The 22,934-nt window shown below is 42.9% G+C and overlaps 1 protein-coding gene across 11 annotated transcripts in view; it reads left to right on the top strand.

Moving 5' to 3' along the window:
- Positions 1-19,795, top strand: part of Cacna1e (calcium voltage-gated channel subunit alpha1 E) — a 485,364-nt gene extending 465,569 nt beyond the window's left edge. For 5 of the 11 annotated variants that reach the window (XM_031385114.1, XM_031385091.1, XM_031385097.1 and 2 more), the window contains 5 exons: positions 3,305-3,416; positions 6,119-6,247; positions 7,272-7,452; positions 9,370-9,560; positions 11,539-19,795. In XM_031385114.1, coding sequence (XP_031240974.1) covers positions 3,305-3,416; positions 6,119-6,247; positions 7,272-7,452; positions 9,370-9,560; positions 11,539-12,081 — 1,156 coding nt within the window. In that variant the 3' untranslated portion in view covers positions 12,082-19,795. The remainder of the gene's footprint in view (positions 1-3,304; positions 3,417-6,118; positions 6,248-7,271; positions 7,453-9,369; positions 9,561-11,538) is intronic. The other 6 variants (XM_031385106.1, XM_031385161.1, XM_031385153.1 and 3 more) reach the window with 2 other exon arrangements.
- Positions 19,796-22,934: the final 3,139 nt, after the last annotated feature.

The raw sequence follows: 22,934 nt of genomic DNA, 5'->3' as shown, positions 1-22,934 counted from the left end.
TAAAGAGAAGAACATGCCCAGAGCTTTCTTTGCAAACAATTTGGTATGATCAGAGGGCAGTCTTTGGATGCTCTGGGCTCCCAGAAAACAGGTAGAAATAAATATTTTTTGCTCTGTGGAGGAGAGAGATAGAAGAAGGCATGACTAGAGAAATGGGGTCTCCTCACTGCAAGACGTTATGCTATTTTTTCATGAGTCTTCCATCTATTAGTGGAAGGTACTCCTTGGTCCTTGCATCTAGATCTCTGTTTTGTCTAGAATTTCTACATAAGCTAACCCACATCATTGGATCATAACTCTGGCTTTTCTTCCATATATTTATAGATTCAAGTTACTCACTGATTTTAACCAATATTTGTTGAGGACAAGTTTGGCCTAAGCATTGGCATTAGAGATATTGGTGATCAGGTCATTCTCCCCAGGGATACAAATCTGGAGAAGGGAAACTATAGGAGTGGATAGATTAAATGTTGGAGGGCAGGAAATTGTGATGTCACAGAGAGGAAGCCACTTACCTCCTTGGTGTGGGGTAGTAGGGTGTGTCCTTGAGGAAGAAACATAGAGACCGAGGGGGCAAGTTCTTCAAGAGGTAAAATATGGTAAACAAAGGCACCTATAACTATAGTTGGAATAGAACATTCAGGAAAGGTGACTGCTGCCATATTTGGAGAGCTACACAGTGACCAGTCTTAGAGGGCATTCTAAGCCATGATAAAGAAGTTAAATTTTTGTCTTAAAATAATGGAGCTTTATGTTTCAGAGTGGCATGATTAGATTTGTGCCTTGTAATATTCATTTATAAATTCAATGTAGATTTACTAGATTAGAGGGGAAAATTCTAGAGGTGATAACATTTAGTAGCTTGCTGCAGTTATATAAATTATCAGTGGCAGGTGTTTGAACAAGCAGGCTAGAAATGGTGAGAAGTGGCTAAGCAGGATATTTATTAGGAGAATGGATATAATTTAGGGATAAGTTTGCTATGAGGAGTTGGGGGGAGGAATCAAGAGGAGACGTGTGCTTCAAGTGTGAGCCTTTGGGTGGACAGTGCTACAGGCTGGTTCTTCAGAACCATCTGTGTCTTGAGAGCCAGGCACTAATTTATAGACTGCTTTAGGGTTATAATGGTGACCACGGGAGGCAGAGCTCGCTTAATATACCTACACCAAGTGACCTTACAACCAGAGATCCAGGCCTTAAATGGGAAAACTGGCAGAGAATAGAGCCATGGTTTTCAAGTACAATTGTGATAAATTCCAGAAAGAAAAACAATGGCATGAGATGAGGACATGCAAGAGTTCTGAGAGAGATCTGAGAGATCAAGACTATTTTCTTAAGGAAATAACTTTTGGTACGAAGACTCCATAGTATATGGAAAGTGTTTTGTGGGAAGTGGATGTAGCCTGGCTGTTACTACATCCACACACTTAAAACAGCATATACGTGGAATTCTGGGAGCAAAGGACAGAAATGCTAAAGGAGGTTGCTGAAGTAAGAACAAGAGCATGGGAGAAGCCATTTTTTAAAAAGGTTATCACTCTGAGTTCAAATTACTTAACCATTGAATTGTTTGGTGATTCTAAGGGTCCTGTCAATATTTTTTCTGTTTTTCTAACAAAATACCTCAGACTAGTAGGTTATAAAGAATAGAATTTGCATTTTGATGATAATTCTGGGTCTTGGGACACCCCAAAGCATGGTACCTAATGTGATAAGGGCCTTTTAGTTTCATCAAATTGTGTGAGAAGAGACAGAATAACCTTGTTAACCAGATATTTGGGTCTTTTTGTGATGAAGACAGTAAGTAATGTACCATGGGACCTCTGCCTCCATGACCTCACCAGTCCTAATTATCTTCAGAATGGTCTACTTTCATACAACTTAAGTAATGGAATTTCCAACACATGAACTTTTGAGGACACACGAAACCATAGGAGGTCTTCTCCAACTATTAAAAAGTTAACTGTTCTCTCTAGAACTCATGGGGGTATGTGCTATACTTGGAATATCCCTCTTATTCCCTCAATTTTCAGGAGAAGGCATATGAAGGAAGGAAGGAAAGGAGTAAGGGAGGGAGGGAGGGAGGGAGAAGGAGGGAAGAAGGAAGGAAGGAAGGAAGAAAGGAAGGAAGGAAGGAAAAAAGGAAGGAAGGACATTTAGACAGTCAATATGAATGACTCTATGAGGGTAAAACTCTGCTAACACTGACTATCAGGGGGCCAACAGCTCCTTCTCTTCTACTCAAACCTTCTTTTTCAATGCTAAATCTAGTATGATTCTACTGATAGATTATTTTAAAGTAAGTAGCAATACTTGTTCACTCCTCAGATTTTCTATAGGATGCAGAGTCTTCAGCAGTAGACTGTTATGAGAAAGGCCTCCCTAGACAAGATGCTGATATTTGGAGAGATGATGTATCATCGTGTAGGCCCACAACTTTTCAGAAAATAGATCTGCATAAGCCCTGGCCTCTACCCTCTTTCCCTAGAGTCATGAAGGCTTGCTTGTATTCTTACTTAGGCCAAAGAAAACTGCTACTCTATTGGTAGCAGTGAGTGGCAACAGCAGCCAATGTTTCAGGAAGGGTCAACTGTCTTTTTCTTCTAACCAACACCATGCATATGATTGTATAGGAATTACTGAACCAAACTGGCTTGGTAGTGATCTACCAGGCCACTCCCTGTATATTTCCTCAGCAGTGTTTTTCCCTACTTCATCATTTAAATCTCCTCCCACATAGTAAGCAACTATCACCTCTAAAGCCATCTTCCCATTCATGAACCAACAATGACAGTCAACAGCACAGAGAAGCCCTTTAGGAAATGTTCATGGAACTGAATTGGATAGAGTTGAGCTTAGCCATAGATGCTGGCACAGTAAAACCATTTTAAAGACTATGGCTGCTTAATATTTAAACAAGCTGTTCACTGTTTAAACTCTGGCATTTTTCTGCCCAATGAGGGAAACTCAACAGAAAAAGGTTTACAATCTAGCACTGGTCTTCCATATGGCTGAGTGTGACAAATGATGTCATTTGTCACAGATATGCTGGTCGCCAGCAGAATGATGAATGATTCCAAGTGCAGGTTGAAAACACCAGTTTCTATGTTTTCTTATGCTTTCTTAAACATCTTCTGTTCTAAGACCAGCCACCTGCAAGTCAACAGATTTATAGACCAGCCAAGAGTGCAGGGTGTGGCCCTTGTACAGAGGATGTCTTCTATGGGATGGGACTTGCTAGTGGAAGTTATGGTATGACTTTTTTCTGTCTCTCATTACCTCCGAACTTGGCATTGCTTTTCAGGAGTGGTCGGAGTGGATACCCTTCAATGAGTCCACTCTCCCCTCAAGAAATATTCCAGTTGGCTTGTATGGACCCAGCGGATGATGGACAATTCCAGGAACAGCAATCTCTGGTGAATGAATGAGTACATGACCTCAGAAGTATTTCCTTGATCTCCTGATCCCTTCCATCCTATCTTCAGCCCCTCTTATTAGTTTCTCATGTTCACTGAAAATGTTCCCTCTTAAGGTTATAAAGACCCAGAGGACTCTTCTCTCCTGTGGGGACTTAAGTAAATATATCTAATCTTGGCTACGATAGCAAGCTTTAAGACAGTCTGATACAATGAATGGTATCAATGCATATTGTATGCTATACTACTGAGTGCTGCTTATGGGAATATGGAATTGTCCATAGCATCCATGAATGAAGCCTACCTCCTCTAATACTTAGTGGCGTCATCTGCAACAATGACTAGCTGTCTGACAGGACATATGGAAGACTCCACCACTTCTGTTACATTGGGATCAGGAAAATTTCTTCCCTTCATTTATAATTTTACAATGTCACATACATTCCAAAAAGCCCCTAATGTCATTTTTCTGAGCCCAAGAAATGTTTTCAGTCTGGAAGCTAAAATTTCTGAGAACTCTAATGAGTCAAGTTCAACCTTAGAGATGAAAGCACCAGTTAAAACTTTTGGCTTTACAAATGCAAAAGCAAAAACTGATTGCCAAACTAGTCAATTGTGCAATCATTCCTAGCTTGGGAGCCATGAGTTCCAAGTTTCCTCCCAGGCCTGATTGGATTGGATAGAGCAAGACAAAGCCTAGTTTTTGCAAATGTCTACATAGCCAGCCAGTATTAAGTGAGCTGAACCTCATTTCTTTACATTTATTAGTGACCTTATTCCTCTCCTTTGTCTCATAACCTTCTTAACATTACTATATATCCCAGAACTATGCCAAATGGATGATGATGATGATGTCAATGATGATGATGATGATGATGGTGTATGTGTGCGTGTGTGTGTGTGTGTGTGTGTGTGTGTGTGTGTGTGTGTGTGTATGTGCTTGTGCCCATGCACGCATATGTACATTTGTGTGATAAAGTAGATTCTCTACAGAGCGGAGTAGCTCAACAGGGTAATTCTGTCTTCTGTGGTTGCTGAGACAGTGGATCATGCATATTTGTATTGGAAAGACAGCAAGGTCAGACATCTCTGGAACCCTGAACAAGCTGCCCAATGATGTTCTTGGTAGGGTAGGTAGGGCTTGTGACAATGATTACCCTCTTCCCCTGTTTTAGCACTAAGACCTAGGAACTAAGTTGATATGGATAGCTTGATTCTGACAAGTCTTCTCAGCACTTTATACTTTGCCGACCTAGTTGATAGGTGTGGTGGAGAAAAATCTCAATAATGTGTCTCTTCCCCCGACTCCCAGGGTCCCCTGACTTCATCATTTCTGTGGGTTTCCCCAGGCTGAGATGTAGCACCAGAACTTTTTGGATTTGTGTTCATCTTGTCAGTGCCGGTGTCTGTAATTTAATTCAGGTGTCAGCCATGCAACAAACTCACCACTGTCTACTTCCCATCCCTCTGGGTCCCTGCTCCATGTCCTGAGGCGTGGCCATGATTTGTGTATGTACATATGGAGTATGTCTCACACCACCTCTGACACCTGTAGACTTCAATGTCATTGCTACATTTGTTTGAAGTTGGAATTGTGTGCCACATTATTGCATGCACTACAAATGCTGTGGCCTCCTCAAGTACACATATCACATGGCCCAGAAAGGTCCTCTTCCCAGCCACACCAGTAGCCATAAAGTTGACCAGCCATCAAAGGGTCCACTTTCTTTGAACACTGACCTACTCATGCACTCATATTTTAGGGTACAAATACCTAAGTATAAAATGACATTTTTTTTCCTACAATAATCTCCAGATGTCAAAGATGTTCTTTGATTTCTGTGTGGCTTATGTAAGTAGATCCAATATTTATACATTTTTACAAGTTATCTTCATGGTAACTCATATTCTTGAACTATGAAAATAAAAAGTAGTTTGAGGAGTAACACTTTCCTAACTAACCTTGTAACACTTTGTGGGGAACATTTTACTACAGTAACATCAGGTACATATGGCTGGTGAACAATTGAAATATTATGTGTCCAAATAACATGTAATAATTATTTTAAAATGAGATAATCTACTTGTTGATGCAATTATATTTGGATATATTAAGTTAAATAAAATGTATAGTTGAACTTTTTAATGATCACATATCTAGTCATAAAAGTGGATTAGCATTATATTTCTTTTGAACTAAACTAGTTAGTAGATTTCTGACAGATGGTTACCCATGACATTTTGGATGGCTTTAATTATGCAACTCTTACCTAATAAACTTATAACATATTTTCTCTTAGATAATTAGCAACTTTCTTTCAAATCCTGATTTCCATGAAACTGATAAAATGATTCTTCAAAGAATAAACACAGTCATAACACCCATCAGAAGATGTATTTCACATATGTAAAGTATCCAGTGAGCATAAATGTTTGTTTGATAAAGTTATAAAACCAGAAAAATTGTTTCAAAGATGGCCTTTACCTCTTCATCCTATTTAGAGGCTTCTGTTTGAGATTTCTAGCATCACACATACAAAATTATGCATGTGTGCTCACATAATACACCTACTAGGGCCCTCATAAATATCAGTCTCCATTCTAAAAGCCATTTTTACAGTGGGGGCTGAATAATCCCCTGGAGGTGAGAGGCAACCAGATGGAACCAAGTCCCACAAGCTTGGCTGTGTGTTTATTTCCAGGAGCCAGAGGTTAGTGAATTAAAAAGTGTGCAGTCCTCTAACCATGGCATCTACCTTCCTCCGGACACCCAGGAGCATGCGGGATCTGGGAGGGCCTCCTCTATGCCACGTCTGACTGTGGATCCCCAGGTAAAACTCAAACACCACACACCTTATGCAGTGGCATCCCAGGCTTTGTTAGGTGGGTTATCAAATACCTGATATTTTCAGGTAAGCCCTGAACTTTCCTCTGTCCCTTAAACTACACACAGAACCTAGTTCATAGACCATCTCTGAATATAATATAAAGTTTTCTCTATATTGTGTTTTTAATAAATCTTGCCTTCAAGTGTCTATTCAGCAACATAGTATCTCTCTTCCTGCACTGGGCTAAGCGTTCTCAGGACCCAGCCAGCCAAGCAACAGGCATTTTTCTCTATGTATTTTCCTGTTCTTTTCTCCAGCCTCCTTGGCACATGAGTTATTTGTACACACCGCTCTATGTCAGGACTGTCGTATCCAGTGCAGGCCACGCCTCATTTCTTTGTCTGTTTTCTTAGCTTCTTTGTCTGTCTTACATCAAGTTTTGACAGAGACAAGAAGTTTTTGTGGATCTGTTCTAACACCTGTGGCAATCCAAAGCACCAAAGTTTGTGGGGGTAGAACGCTGGGGGACAGTGATGCCAGGAGGTGGTACCTCCTTAGTGGTTAAGTTGCAAGCTTGCCTAGGGTAGGAGACTCTAAAGCAGAGCCTTACCTGTTAAGTAAAAAATGCTTCCCTCAGAATGTAGCCTTTTGGACAATTGCTGTCACCTATTTCAAAATGACTCACTATTTACAGCAGGTCCTGACTGGGCACCTATGGTAGATAGCTCTATGAGACATTTACACAGGGCCTGCCCACACTGCACAGTAAATGGACTCATCTGGTTTTATTCATGAAAACAAGGAGACAATCTAAGTCACTCTTAGTGACTGTTAGCTTACATAGGGACACCTTTTCCTGATTAGCCTCTGTAGCCAAGGTTTCTGCAAGAGGGATTCAAGGGAGGTAACAATTTCCAGGGGTGATAGCTCACCATTCTCAAGAGTACCAGAGTACCACATCTGGATCTTCAGACTCTTTCAATAATTAATCCAGACTTTGTATTCCTCTGGGTTTTTTCCTTTCTAGGTGGTAACAGACCCTAGCTCTATGCGACGTTCATTTTCTACAATTCGGGATAAGCGTTCAAACTCCTCCTGGCTAGAGGAGTTCTCCATGGAACGGAGCAGTGAGAACACCTACAAGTCAAGGCGCAGAAGTTACCATTCCTCCCTGAGGCTGTCAGCCCACCGCCTGAATTCTGACTCTGGTGAGAGGGTCTCTTTTAGCATCTGTATCTTTTCTTGGCAACTGATGGACCTAGCCTTTGTAAGGATCAGAAGTGACTGGAACCTAATTTAGATAAAGTGAAACATGATTTAGATAAAGACTAGGGTTTAAGAAAGTGAAGAAAGGCCTGGATAGGTGGCTCATGCATAAAGAGCTTGCTGTGCAAGTGTGAGGACATGGGTTCAAATCCCTAGAACTTACATAAAACTGGGGCCCAGCCGTAATCTGTAATCCCAGTGTTCCTCTGACGAGGTGGATCCTGCTATTACAGTGAATACAGCTGTTGTCACTAAAGTGATACCGTCTCAAACATGGCAGCACAAAGCTAAGACCAAGTCCTCTGACCTCCACACACACACTGTGGCACACCTGAGCTTGTCCCACCTATATACTAACTGAAAAATGAATGCTCCTAGTCAAAATGCTGCTCTTTCTGAGGTATCATCCTGAAACTGACCCAAGCCCTGTGTGTTTGTCACAAATGCCAATGCCATTAATCAAGGTTTTCAATTAGCCTTTATAAAACAACAGAGATTCATAGGAATGTCATAGAAGCCACCTCATCCCCCAAATAGCACTGAGCTCTGCCACAGCTCCAATTTTACCCACAGTGTTACTTGGAATTGTTTCATGAACTGGGGTTCACTTAAAGCCTCTCTGTGTGTTTTACTGGTTTTGAAAATGTTAGAAGTCATTCATCTCATTCTGTTTACTTCACTAGATGCAGAAATCAAACTTGAAAACCAGTGATCTTCCCCATATTTAGAGCCAGAAAGTGGCAGCATGAAGACTAGAATGGAGCCCCTTAAAGTTAAACCCCTAGGTTCTCACCCTAACCTTAATATTAGATGTGCTAGCTTTACGTTCATTGAACCCTCCTAATCCCCTTCCTCATGCTATCTTCTCAAGTCAAGTGTAAGGCACAGACAATCCATGAGCCATCTGGCACAGACACTGTTGACTGTATCTGGCATGAAAGGAAGCAGAGAACAGTCTCCACTCAGTGCTGCCTAAGCAGAGAACGCCGTCTCCACTCAGTGCTGCCTAAGCAGAGAACGCCGTCTCCACTCACTGCTGCCTAAGCAGAGAACGCCGTCTCCACTCAGTGCTGCCTAAGCAGAGAACGTGGTCTCCACTCACTGCTGCCTAAGCAGAGAACGTGGTCTCCACTCAGTGCTGCCTAAGCAGAGAACGTGGTCTCCACTCAGTGCTGCCTAAGCAGAGAACAGTCTCCACTCAGTGCTGCCTAAGCAGAGAACGCCGTCTCCACTCACTGCTGCCTAAGCAGAGAACAGTCTCCACTCAGTGCTGCCTAAGCAGAGAACAGTCTCCACTCAGGGCTGCCTAAGGAGAGAACCCGGTCTCCACTCAGTGCTGCCTAAAGCAGAGAACGCCGTCTCCACTCACTGCTGCCTAAGTAGAGAACGCGGTCTCCACTCACTGCTGCCTGTCTTCTCAGTAGTACCTTTGCAGACTTACTTGCCCACTAGAAGTGGAATTTTCTACCTTTTTTCTGTCCCATTTCCCTTTTAAGTCATCTGTTGATCTGCCTGGAGAAGCCAGGGCAGTTCAGTCAGTTCAGGAGGCCATGAAATATGAGCTCAATGTGACAACAGTGTCTGGTGGGGACCTACTCTTCTCATCATGTCCTCACAGGAGAACAGGGACAGGAAGCAAACCGTCTCTGGGATACTTATTCTATAATAAGAGCCTCACTGTCCTAAGCTGCTCACCTATCATTCCATCCCACTGGAGGTTAGGATTCAATATTGAACTCTGAATGAACACAATCAGTTCAAATCTCTGGTTGGGGTAGAATCTGTGGCTTGGAGTTAAGTGTCATCAAGCCAGAATGGGCTGATTATCAATAACCAATTATTTTTGTCACCTTCCACAGGTCACAAGTCTGACACTCACCGCTCAGGGGGCAGGGAGAGAGGCCGATCCAAAGAACGAAAGCACCTCCTCTCTCCAGATGTCTCCCGCTGTAATTCTGAGGAGCGAGGGACCCAGGCTGACTGGGAGTCCCCAGAGCGTCGCCAGTCCAGGTCACCCAGTGAGGGGAGGTCACAGACCCCCAACAGACAGGTGAACATGGAGAAGTTGAGCCTCTAGCAGGCAGGGAAGCGGGGAGTACTGTCCTAGGAGAGTCTTCCATTGCTTCACATCAGCCTCTGGGAGCTCAGAGCCTGATGTTCACAAGAAATAACCACTGAACACAGAGGCTGGGTGCTCTGTGCTTGCAGATTCAGAGGTAACAGGAATTCATAAGAAATGAGATCCTCCCAGCCCCCAAGAAAGACAATATCTGGAAGTCAGCCCGTGCCTGTCCTCAGTATCCAGATATACAAATTCAGCTAGACTTAAGAAATAAAGATGGCCTTTCAGCCATAAGGTGTGATTCTCAGTATCAACTGCAATGATAATTCACCTCTAAAGCCAGAATTTGCAAGTCAGACAGCTCTACTCTGCTTACAGAGTAGCCCTCAGGAGAAGGAGCACATCTCACCTCTCCATCTTTTGCTAATTCCCAGTCTATGCCTAAGAAATATCAGCAGTGTGACAGTGTTCTTTGTGTTGCCTTTCTCTCCCAGCCCTAACCCTCTCAAAGTTCCTGGAGTCCAGATAGGAGATACATGTGGTTAGAAATGGTCAGCCAGGAACAAGAGACTGTTAAAGCAATTCCGAGACATAGCAGTACAGAAATTTACCCACGGAATAGTGGTTTCCAAATTGTATTGCAGAACAGAGCCAGCTCTGGAGTTTGCTAACACAGCAAATCCCTGGGACTTTGAAGAATCCAGTGAGACTTGCTTAAAAGTCAAACCCAGAATTCCACATCTGAAAGGACTCTACCCCAGAAGGTTCTTACAGGTGGTTCACAGGTTTCACAAACCTTGAGAATCCAGTGCTGGGAGCCATTTGCCAACACCTGGGCTCAGGTACTATAGGGCCTATGCAAAGAAGACAGATGAGGGCAGAGACGATAGATAGGGCATGTTGGCTGTAGAAGCCAAAGGCAGCAAGCCATCACTAAGAGAGAGGCAAGAAAACAGGCTTTAGTCCACCTCAGATTCTCACAGTATCCTCTAGTTGGAAAACCAGGTGTTGGGGATTAGTTCTAATGCATGTCTGAGGGTCTCTACACCAAGCTGGTTGATTGGTAATAAGAAGTGCCATACAGCCAATGTCTGGGCAGGGAGATGGAGAGGGACTTTTAGATTGTGCAGGTAAGGGACCAATAAAAAGAGAAGGGAAGAAGAGAGAATCGCCATGACAGGGAAGCAGAAAGATGAAACTCAAAGGCCTGCTGGCATGTAAGAATCTAGGAAAGTAGCCCCAGGGGTCACTTCCCCTTTAGGGTCTGGGGTAACAGAGATAGAAATAATAGATTTTAAAAGGTGTTAACTTAGGGATACTGGAGGGGAGTGTTAGTGGCAGAGAGGTTTATAAGTGCCCAATCATTGAGCTAGCCAAGGCATATCAAAATTAGTGTGTGTGTGTGAGTGTATGTGCGCGCGCGAGCGCGCAAGTGTACATGCATGCATGCACACGCGCGCCTTTCATTCTTGAATCCAAAGCTCTTGGATAAGCAGTTTAACAAATTTACCACTACAAAAGTGAAGGAAAGGGAATTTGCTTTTGCTTCAAACTCATTTCCTAAAACAGACAGGGATTCAGAGCATCCTTTCAGGGAGCTGTTTTGCCTAGCACCTTCAGATATTCCTGTATGCCCTTATAACATGCAGTTTCCATGTCCTGACTAGCCATCTGGATGCTTTATTGTCACAGCAGTATGTCAGAGCACATGCCCAGGTCTACCCCAAACCCTGTGTGGCTAAACCTGCATCATTAGTTGAACTTGATTTCCAGGGATTTGTTCTGATCTAGATGGCATCTACTTCTCTACTCATTTAATCCCTGAGTCCTTGCAGGGTCTGAATAGTATAGGGGACTACCTCTCAGACCATTCCAGACCTCTAGACTCAAGGAGCTTTCTACATGAGAGGTTGGGATCTCAAGAAGGCCTACCATGCCTAATCTGTCATTTTTCTCTGTGATGCAGGGTACTGGTTCCTTGAGTGAGAGCTCCATCCCCTCTATCTCTGACACCAGCACCCCAAGACGAAGTCGACGCCAGCTCCCACCAGTGCCACCAAAGCCTCGGCCCCTCCTCTCTTACAGCTCCCTCATGAGACACACTGGTGGCATCTCTCCACCTCCTGATGGAAGTGAGGGTGGATCCCCACTGGCCTCTCAAGCTCTGGAGAGCAACAGCGCTTGCCTGACCGAGTCTTCCAACTCCTTGCACCCCCAGCAAGGCCAGCACCCTTCCCCACAGCATTACATCTCCGAGCCCTATCTGGCCCTCCATGAAGACTCCCACGCCTCAGACTGTGGCGAGGAGGAGACACTCACCTTTGAGGCAGCCGTAGCCACTAGCTTGGGCCGGTCCAATACCATTGGCTCTGCGCCACCCCTACGGCACAGCTGGCAGATGCCTAATGGGCACTATCGGCGGCGGAGGCGTGGGGGGCCTGGGCCTGGCATGATGTGTGGAGCTGTCAGTGACCTCCTGAGTGACACGGAAGAAGACGATAAGTGCTAGAGGCTATCATCCCCTCCGATGCATGCTCTTCTCTCACAGGGAGAAAACCAAGACCAAATTGGGAAGCCAGTGCGGCCCGGGGGGGAGGAAGAGGGAGAAGGAAGATGGAGAAAGGACGCCATGCATCCTCAGAGAAGAGGAAGGAAAAGACAGATGGAAAACCAGTCAAACCCACCAATTTGGATTATTTCCCTTTGCAAGATGGGCACTGCCATAGTCCTGCCTCTTTGCTGGGGGAAACAAATACAGGAATGTGGGGGTTTATTCCCATGGGAGAAGGGACACAAAGGTGGCTTGGCTTCCGTTGCCCCTTCCCACTTTTCTGTAAGCTGCGGCAGGATCTGGCCAACCTGTGTCTAAGCTCATTTGCCCTGAGCAGCTAGGAAGACTTCCCAGCATCTTAATGCGGGAAGAGTTGAAATAGCAGGAGAAGAATCTCCTCACCAGCTCTTGCATTTTGGCTGCCCCCAGGGGCAACCACAGCAGCATCTCACGCATTATCTTGGGGGGCTTGCTTTCCCCAAAGAGACACATGCTAATTCAGGAGCACTGGATGCTGATGGGAGATGGGAGGGAGGGAGAGAAGGGCTGGAGTGGAAGGGCCCAAGGTGCTGTGGCAACAGCAGCAAGGGCTGGTCTGGGTGAGAAAAGCCATAGCAGCAGCCTGTACCGTGAAGGTGAAGGTCAAAGAAATAGAACTGGAGGTGCTGTTGGGTACTGTCCTAGACTCTGACATTTGTAACTTACACAGTAAGTGCTGTGGTAGGTAGGCTAGATAAGGAGGTTCTCCGGAGTCCACAAAGGTGCCTGTAGCTCTGCTAAGGGTAATATTAACTCTAATTAGCCAGGGCCCCAAACCCAGAAGGGTTCAGCCACGGTGTGGGAATTCCATGCAGTTCTCAGCCTTGGCCCTTTAGATGCTAGTCAGAGGGAACCCCCAACAGTAGGGGCGAGGTAGAGGGGGAGACTTAAGGGACTCTAGGCAGACTCGGTTTTTCAACAAGCATAAAAGGAACTCAGTGTTGGTGACAGGGCTGTGACCACAGTGGGCTGGAGGCAGGCAGCAGGCCTCTGTCAGGCAGCAAGGCTAGTGCTAAGCCAAGCCCAGAATGGCCAAGTGTTAGCAACTACATGTTCTCTGCCACTTCTCCAAATAGACAGGGAACATGTATCTGAGGGGGTCACTGTGTAATGACTTCTCTAAAGATGAGAAAGCCTGGTAGACTAGAACAGGGGAGTGTTCACTAAGGGCATCAGCCTGTGGAACCCCTGTGAGGAGAAGTCCTTGAGCCTGAAGCTCATACAGCTTGGTTTGGGGATTAGGAGGGTCAACTGGATGAAGATGCTTTAAGATAATTAAGTAACTATACCTCAGTTTTGACCTGAGCTGCTGATTTTAGTAAAACAGGCTCTGATGTGGCTCCCACTTTCTCTGAATGTTCCCTGGACCAGGCCTGGGTTTCATCCCTCCCCAGAGTAAAGAATGGGTAGAAGACAACCTCAGGCCACTAAGTCATTCCTAATCCCCCAAAGCAGAAACATCAAGGGAACTTACGACCCTTCCTCAAGCACTTCCATCAATGCAGTCAAGAGCTCCATGCTATGGAATGCATCACCCCTTCCTTAAGCTTCTCTCTAGTATCATCAGAATGGGTGAACAGATGCCTGGGAGCAGGGTGTTGGGCAGGACTGCCCTTTCTAGCCTCTGCACAGGACCCTCTCCAGTGAGACTGGAGTGGCCATCACACTGAAAGCTCAGTGGATGGAGTCTTTATCCTCTTCCAGACTTGGCAGAGTCCTTTGGGACTCTTGTGTAGGAGCAGCGTTTCTCAGAAGAAAATTCTCTTTTCATATGACATTTCCTTCCTATTCTTCTATCTCATTCTTTCTAACCCTGAGCTGATATAGCAGCAGTTCTGAAAAGCCAAGTTCATCCACATGGCCACAGTCATCTGCCACAGTCCGCCTTCTCTGTTGAGTATTGATGGAGCTTTCATGAACCATGTTCAGCCCCAAACCAAAGTAGTCCCATGACAGGTGACCAGTGAGGCCAACCTAAGGCCTGCCAACTCTCAGATCCTCCTCTTCCACCTCCATTGTCCTCTCCCTGTGTGCTCAGGGGCAGCTAAGAATACAAGCATGATCCTAAGGGATATATGTGATTGTTACATAAGACAGATGCTGGGACTTGTATTGTTTTTAAGGTTTTCTCTGCTCAGCCTCATTCCATGCCAAAGTGCTGCTATAGGCCTCTTTGTGTGCAGAAATTGCTTCCCTCTATATTGGACATGCAGCTTTCCTTAGGGGGAACCTGCAACAGGATGACCATTCTGAGCCAGCAAGCCTGTTAGATGGTTGTTTGTGAGAATCAATTGCAGAGATATGGCATTGCCATCCCTATAAATGGGAGAAATGTGGGCTGGTAGCACAATGACCAGATATGGAATTCACCTGCAAAGGATAGTACCACTAAATACACACACATACACACACACACACACACACACACACACACACACACACACAAAGCATTGTAAAGATATCAAGTATAACTGTGGTCATTTAACTGACCACATGGTTTATTTATTTTTTAGCACTGGTAAGCTTATAAACATTTCCTTGTTCAACTTACCTTGGGTTTCTTTTATCTTGGACAACACTTATCCTTCATTAAAACCAGAACATAAAATAATTTTTGTTAAGTCACAAAAATATTATTATAATAATCTCTAGTTTCCTACTTCTTCCTAAAAAACTTGAATGCCAACCTTCTTCCTTGTAGCTGACCAGGGCTTTCCCTCCGAGCTATCAGAGCCTGTACCTTTCTATTTAAAAGGAAGCTGCTTTCTCAAAGCCCATGCTTCTTCTTGCATCTTCCGGTACATAGCATGACTCTTTGGGTGCGAAAAGTCTTCTTGCAGAATTCTTTAGTCAGATATCTCATTACCCTATCAAAAATATTTGGTCCTCATCACCTCAAAACAAGAGAGAGAAGAAGAGGGGGCATGAGAAGAAGCAGCCAGGCAGGGAGGTGGTGTGACTGTGCTTGTGTGTAGACATGCCTTTTCTCTTAAGGTTCCAGACAGCTTGTCATGTCCCTACCTTCCTATCTGTAGGAGAGTAGAGCAGCCTTCAAAAGGATAGGAGGTTCAAGCCAATGTGCCCTGTGTGTCAAGAAAAACACTTGCCCATGAAGGGATGGTACCCTCTAGTACCACCAGGCTCCACACGAGCCATGATGCCAGTTTCCAAGGGGAGGGAGTGATACCACACTTCTACCTGAGGAATCTAATTTTACTGTAATCTTCACTTCTGGTTCCAGCTTGTTCCCCATCCTGAGAGCCCAAACATGTTTCCCTAAAGTGGACTCCAGGTGTTCTGAACATTTTTCTCCCTTCACTCTGAGGCTACACAAAGAATACCCCATATCCCAACCTTTAGTCAGTATCTCCCTTTCCCACCTACATCCATACCCCACCACCACAGATTCTTTGTGTGAACTGGAGTGCCCCTTGACCTTTCAGCCTAGTCTTTGCTTTGCTGCATGTTAGCACATGCTGAGATGGTTAAATCCAAGTGTACATGATGCAGTATGTGCCTCTGCCATGCTGTTAGGGAATGCTTCTTTCTAATGAAGCGTCGTCGGAATCTCACTGGGTGAGCTTCACAAGACTATGTCAAATGAACTGTGAAAAAGTGTACACAAGGTCTAGGTACCTTAATGAAGGCTCACTACAGAGAGATTGGGTCTCTTTGGTACAGTGGAACAAAACTTTAAGTAATTTTAATTTTATTTTTAAACATGATTTTTTTTGGTTACATCTCTTTCTGAAGCCTGTAATGTCTATTTCACTTTTGGATCGAATATCTAGGTAGGTAGAGCAGGGAGATATTGGGAACTTTGTTTCTTAGCTCAGTTATAACATTGAAAAAGTTGAAGTTATATATAAAGGAAAGGTGGACAGACAGTAGGAGGGAATCAGATTGTCTCCTGATGTGCAGAGATTTTCTGAGACCTGAAAGAACTTCCACAACAGTTATATCACTCTAACAGGGTCATGTCTGCCATATTTTGAAACACCTTTCCCAAAGCCTGAGGCTACTGAGGCAAAGCAGCCCGTTCCTTGAGAAGGATTCCTCTCCCATCCAGCCTGTGTGTGTCCTTCCCTCCTGGTCCTCAGAGAATTGCATACTCCGAGAGAAATGGGAATACTTTATAAAGCAGGCAGAAGAGGGTCAGCTGACTCCATGTAAGTGTCCAGTCACAGCATGATGGATTAACAGCAGACAAGAACCCCTAAAGAATCTGGTTCAGTTCAGATGAGCTGTCTTTAAATATCTCCACAAAAGCTAAACAAAATTAACTTAGGGGTCATGACCCAACTCTTCCATGAATGTGATCAGAGGCAGCCCCATGTTAAGTGCTGTCTGTACCAGTAAGTAGCCTTTTGCAGTTTTTCCTCTCTGAACCATCCAGAACATCCTAGCCAGGTCTGTCCCAAACAGCAGCAGCTGATACCTTAGCCATTGGCCAAAGACTGCTAGGGTGTTTTATCAGCTCTCACAGGCTACACCCATAGTACATAGATGTACTACATGAGGGGAAATGTCTGGAAAAAAATAATTCTATTTGCTTTCTGGAAGCCATCTTTTCCTTTCAGTGAATCTTTTTGGTGTTTTGGGATTTTTCCCCTTAATTAAGTTGGTCTGTATCATGTGTATTCCAGAGAAGTCACATGATTCCAAGAACAACAAATTCACAAATTGGTCCAACCTACCCCAAGGGCCTAGAAAGCATCTCTGAATAGAGTTCAAGTTATCTCATTTAATGGGGGCTTCCAGAAAAGTCTAGTATGATTTCTCGTAAGGTCTGGACCCTTGCTTCTAGTTTTAATAGGTTTCTTTCTGCCCGCACACTCCTATCATGCTATGTACTGGAAGGTTAGTGTCCTAACCTTCTAGATGCAAAAGGAGACTTTATAATAAGCCATGCTACTACTATGTAAATACATTCTTGGGTTTTTTCAAGTTCTTGTTTATGGAGTTTTGAAAGAGTTGGATAGATAATATAGACATATTGAGATTAATGTTTATTTTTATCAGTTTGGAAGTTTTTGTTTGATTGATTATCCAGTATTTTGGAACAGGCCCCCTCTAGGACAGCCAAGAAGACTAAATCTGTGCTCTACAGTGTTCTGAATTTGCTTCTTTTCTAAGATTAATTTCTGTCAAATTAGTGCTATGATAATTGAGTCAAAAACCCTGAAGCTGCTGTCTCCTCCCATCTCTGTACCCACCTCAGTCTTCTGTCTTGTTAAGTGACCTTGGACACTTGTCTCCCCATATCCTGCCACTCCTCTTTCAAAGATCTGAAAATATAACCTAGATTTAGGGGGAAAATAAAACTGCCTTCCCTACCAGAAAAGTCAAAGTCAAGGAAATTATAAGATACAGAATTATTTCAGAACATCCTTAACCAGTACATAATACAAAATGTATTCCTTGGTAAGAAGATAAGTTGAAACAATATAGCAATGTGACAAATGAACATCATAGGAAGCTAAATATAATGAGTACTATCCAGGCTTCACAATTCATCTGTGCCTTCAGTAAGGATATTGTATATATTTCCTTTCCCTTGTTAGGGAAATTGAAATTCTGATGCTTGATTAGTTCATGTGTATGTTGAGGGCTTGTGAGTTAATAATTGTAAAGCACTTGTCTCCACAAGTCAAGTTGAAAAAGCCTTCCCTCATCATATCCCATCAAGGACTTGAGAAATTCTTGGCATTTCCTCTAAGCATTTCCTTTTTTTAAGGAAGCCTCCATCTTAAGGGACTGGGGCTAAGTTTGCTTTACTCTTGCTTTCTACTTCTCATAAATTCTTCTCAAGTTAGCAGTCTTTTTCTTTTCTTAATCCACACTGTTTTCGTTAATCAGAAAAGATGAATTCCTCCGACAAACTTCCAACCACCATCTTCTCTTTGTGGACGTGTAAGTCGGAGAGCCAATAACTACAAACCAACACAGAAGACCATTGCCTGGCCTGGGTTGGAAGTATGAGTAAATTTTATCTCTCTTTTTTTTTCTACAAGTTTTCTAGAGATAAAAGTAGGTGGTTCTCTATATTCTCAAAGGAGACATTTGAACTTGGGTTGTATAGTTCCACCACTTCCTCTTTGGTTCTCTCAGATGATGTCTCCTAAACTAAAAAAGAAGCTATCATCCTCATCTGCCACATCTGACTTGGACCTGATTGGATCCTGATTGCATCATTCTTATTTCTTATAGGTGATAGTCTATATTGCTCAAGAGCCTATGCTTTAAAGCAAGTCGATCAAGGATATTTATGAGATGTACAAGGAAAACATTTAAATGTGTCAAAGTGCCATTAATCAATTTTTAAAATAACGGTAATATGAAATGAGGGCTAAATAGTGTAGTCTAACTGCCAATTAAGTACACAGTAGTTCTGGTCTTAGTTACCTTTGATATGAAGTTATAGGCCATTAAGCAGATCCCCGAGGGTTTAGTGAAAACATAGGCATAGCATTTTAATGGCTACAATAGGGGTATACATTTAGATTGCAGGTTGAACTTTAATCAGTGTTTTTCTATCCTGGTGTTTTGTGAACAATCCAAAATTTCTACAAAGCTACCCTAAGTGCTGCAATTGCAGAGGAGTTTCCCTCTTGGTGGCGTTAGAAAGCTGTCCAAGGCCACTCATGCTGAGTCCAAGATTTAGAATTCACCCAGGAAACCACCAATGGAGAAACACTTAATGCACCAAGTATGTTTGACATTTCTTACAGGGACAAGTGATAAAGAAAAAAGAGAGTGACACTATTGAACAAAGACAAACTTGACATGGATGATATAAAGAGTCCCAGAAGAGGACAGGCTTAAAGATGTTTGACTTTGGATCCTACTTCTTGCTTAGATTTGGGGTAAATGCTTTAGCATGATATTGGATTCAGAGGGGTTGCTTTTGGTAAACTGTGTTGAATCCCCAAAAGATTAGTGGGTTAATGAACATCTTTTCCAGACCCGACAGATGGAAGAGACAAAATGCAGCCCAAAGACAATCTATGACTTCAGAAACTCATATAGTAAGCCAATATTGGAAATTCCCCTTCTTAGTAGCCCATGTGCCATAGGAGGGGGAAAGAGCCCATGAAGGGGACAGAAGATGTTTTGTGGGGAATAGATTTCAAATGGCAAGGTGCACTGGTACTAACCTCAAAGGCCAACATTGTGGGAAAGTGATGACAGGTTATCCCCTCCATCCTTTGGGACCCAAGGAGAGGCCTTGATTTGATCTTAGAAAATGAACATATAGGATGGGATCAAGAGGGAAATTGGGTGCTCTGCCTCAGGTTGTCAAAAATGCTGCCACCCACATTATCAAACATGTGAGTCAAGCCCATAAGACTCCCCCTTAAGGGCAGCATCCACTAGGGTGTATCAGCCTGACACTCCTGCAGTAGTGAGAATAGGTGATTGAACAGCAGCCAATGCTGGCCCATTCAAGAGTATTGGTGCATCTCGCCTAACACCAGAGTTCAGCAGTGCATGTTGGTCAGGTGGATATCCTGTAATATAAATGCTCGTTTGGATCCAAAAGGAAAACCATTAAAAAATAAAAGGAAGATGAACAACTTTATTGTTGAGGGGGTGGGTCAAGGAAAAGTAAATAAAACCTTGTTGTAAAGAATCAATTGGCCTGATTCCCCTTGCTTCTCTTGTCTTTGTTCCTGCTGAAGTAGTTATGGGACCAGAACCTGGCCAGTGCTTGGTAGGTGAGCAGCAAGCTCAGTAATCATGGCCAGTTAGAGTCTGTTTAGCCTAGTTGTGAGTACTTCCAGATATTCTCAAAGTACCCAGGACATGATGCTCTTCAAAGATTTTCTTTCTATTAAAAATGACCCTTTCCTTGGAAGAAACGAAATGAATTGCCCTACAAACTGATTCCTCAAAAAAAAAAAAAAAAAATTAAAAGTTAAAAAACAAACAAAATGACTTTCTAGCCAAGGTAATATAGTCTATCAGAGAAGAGATTAGCAGCAGACAGCCACTATACTGAATCATGGGCTTTGCAATTAAGAAACTCGAAGGAGCTTCCATTCTGAAGGAGGAAGATGACTGAAGAAGCCCTCCTGCCTTGCTGCCAGCCTCCTCAAGGCTCTGAGGAGATGCTCTTTCAGCCTACCTGGCTGTTTTCTCAGGTGCAGTAGTTTTCTGAATGAATGGAGGAAAAGCCACGCCTTGCACTCATGGGCCCCTTTGACTCTCCAATCTAGGCAAAGCCACGCCTTGCACTCATGGGCCCCTTTGACTCTCCAATCTAGGCAAAGCCATGCCTTGCACTCATGGGCCCCTTTGACTCTCCAATCTAGGCAAAGCCACGCCTTGCACTCATGGGCCCCTATGACTCTCCAATCTAGGCAAAGCCACGCCTTGCACTCATGGGCCCCTTTGACTCTCCAATCTAGGCAAAGCCATCCATGTCATTCCCTGCGGTACCATCTCTTTCCCAATTCTAAATATATTTAAGTTGCAATACTTTTATTATTTTTTTGGTTAGATAGAAATCAGCATTTCAGGACATATTTCTGTATTTTGGTTAAAGATCTTCTTTAAAGCCTTAAGCTACAAGATTTCATTAGGTAAGACTTTTTGCTTAGGATTAAACTTTTTAAAAATGTGGTATACAGCCATTTATCCAAGTTCTGGAGGCCGGGTGGGAAGTTTAGACATTCATAAACAACTTCTTGTATTTTTTTTCAATCATATTATTTTAGTGATTCAATCATGGTTTGAATTAGAAACATGTCAACCTGTTACATCAAAGCATGACACAATATTTTTGTCAACAAAAGTAGATTTATGAGGAAGTTACCTGAATTGGTTGTTTTTTTCAAATTTATTCTAATCTAGAACTCCAGGCCATATCCTTTCACAGGCTAATGATACTATGAAATACAAACAAAGAAAAACGGATGCTATTCTAAATTTGCCTCTAGATTCTATGCCATAATCTGAGTTTCTAAGAGGTTACATTTACATGATATGCCCTAACTTCATACACAGCTTCTGGAATATCACATCCTGACTTGATTTACATACCGTGTTCTTTTGCTATAGACCTAGGGTAATTCCCAAACCAAAGTCCCTTAAATATTTAAACATCTAAGTGTGGTGTGGCATACCTCTGGTCCCAATACTCAGGAGGTTGAAGCAGGAAGACCCAGAATCTGTGGCTAGCCTGGGCTATGCAGTGAGATCCTAACTTTAAAAACAAAGCAACACAAGCAAAACATAATCACAAAATATTGACACAAGTCACATATGAATATGGCTTTAGGATTCCTTAAACATGCCAAGCAAGAAAGAGAAGAACAGAGTAGAAGCAATGAGTGATGAGTGCAGGTACCTAGAGAGCCTACAGAGGGTAAACCTTTCATTTACTGTGTGTCCTTGATTCGTTCTGCATCCTTAAAAGGAAATGATAACAGTAATCACCTCAAAGATTGGCTGTTCAGAGTAAGTTATTACCCATCAAGAGATCAGCCAAATACCTCCATTGTGTCGATAATCTTTCCTTTCCTCATCACAGGTGCATTCCTCAAGCCTACTACCCCTCAGAGCTGAGCCTCTCAGGACCTCATTCTAGCCAGTAGAGGGTGCTGGGTAGGTGGGTGGGTATTTCCTTTCAGTTAATGAAATAAATGCAAAGGACAATTTGAACCTTTATGGAAAGGTGAATAAAAGAGCTTTTAAAAAGCAAGCAAATCATAATTATATAACTATTTTTAAATACTCCCTCCATTTTTTCTTAGAAAGAAGCCCTAATTTGCTTATTCTCCACTTCTAGTTTTCATATTTACTTAATAACAAAATGGGAGAAACATTAGTAGGAGACAGTAATTGTAAAAGTAGCAATGAAGTTAATGGCAACATAAAAACTCTGTACACATAAACAGCGATATTCAAGGCAACTTAAAATGTCAAGCAATACACAACAGCATGTGAGAATAAACTATAAATTCAGGGTCAATAGACTGACTTTCCTTTTTTGTTGCATAAAAAAACAAGAAAGTAAAAGAGAGGAGTACATAGTTATATGCTTACAGTCCTAGCACAAGGGATGCTGGGGCAGAAATATCACAAGTTTGAAGCTAGCCTGAGGCCAGTATAGGATACATAGCAAGCTCCCATCTTAGCCTTCCATTTCCCCTACCTGTTATCTGTACTCCTCACCCCCCAGAAAGAATAGGAAGTAAATGAATCCTTTAAAACAATCATCCATAGGTAGGCCATTAAAAATTACTATAAGCCCACAATTTAGGAAATAAGTTGATTAATCACCCTTTATAGGTGACTGTCAAAGGAATATTCAGGATACCACAGATAAAACAATGTAAGGTCACCTAGAGAGAGGACTCCAGTGCCTCAGGACATTGGTTCCTGCCCTCTGTCCACTCTACATTTAAAGCCATCTCTGTGTATAAAATTAACATAACTATAGTATTCATTATAGCACATAGGAACCATAAACCTATGGTTTATAGCAAGAAAGAAGCTAGACATCAACTGCAGCCTGGACTATTTTCCCTTGCCTAAAAGAAATTAATTAGAACAACTGCTAAATTTTCCAACAAACAATGACTTCACTTCTTGAGGTGGTCTTAGAGACCCCAGTACAACCATTCAAAAGAAAAATTCCTGAGAAGGGCCTTTTGCTAATGTACCCAGGTGATGCCTTTTGTAGTTTTATCAATGTTGTGCATCACTGTCCTTGAAGAAGGGAACTCAAAAATCTCAACTCATTCACATCTTTCAGCCTCACACCA

This window comes from Mastomys coucha, unplaced genomic scaffold, assembly GCF_008632895.1.
Source record: "Mastomys coucha isolate ucsf_1 unplaced genomic scaffold, UCSF_Mcou_1 pScaffold1, whole genome shotgun sequence".
NCBI classification, from domain to species: Eukaryota; Metazoa; Chordata; class Mammalia; order Rodentia; family Muridae; genus Mastomys; species Mastomys coucha.
This window is presented reverse-complemented; position numbering and strand designations above follow the sequence as displayed.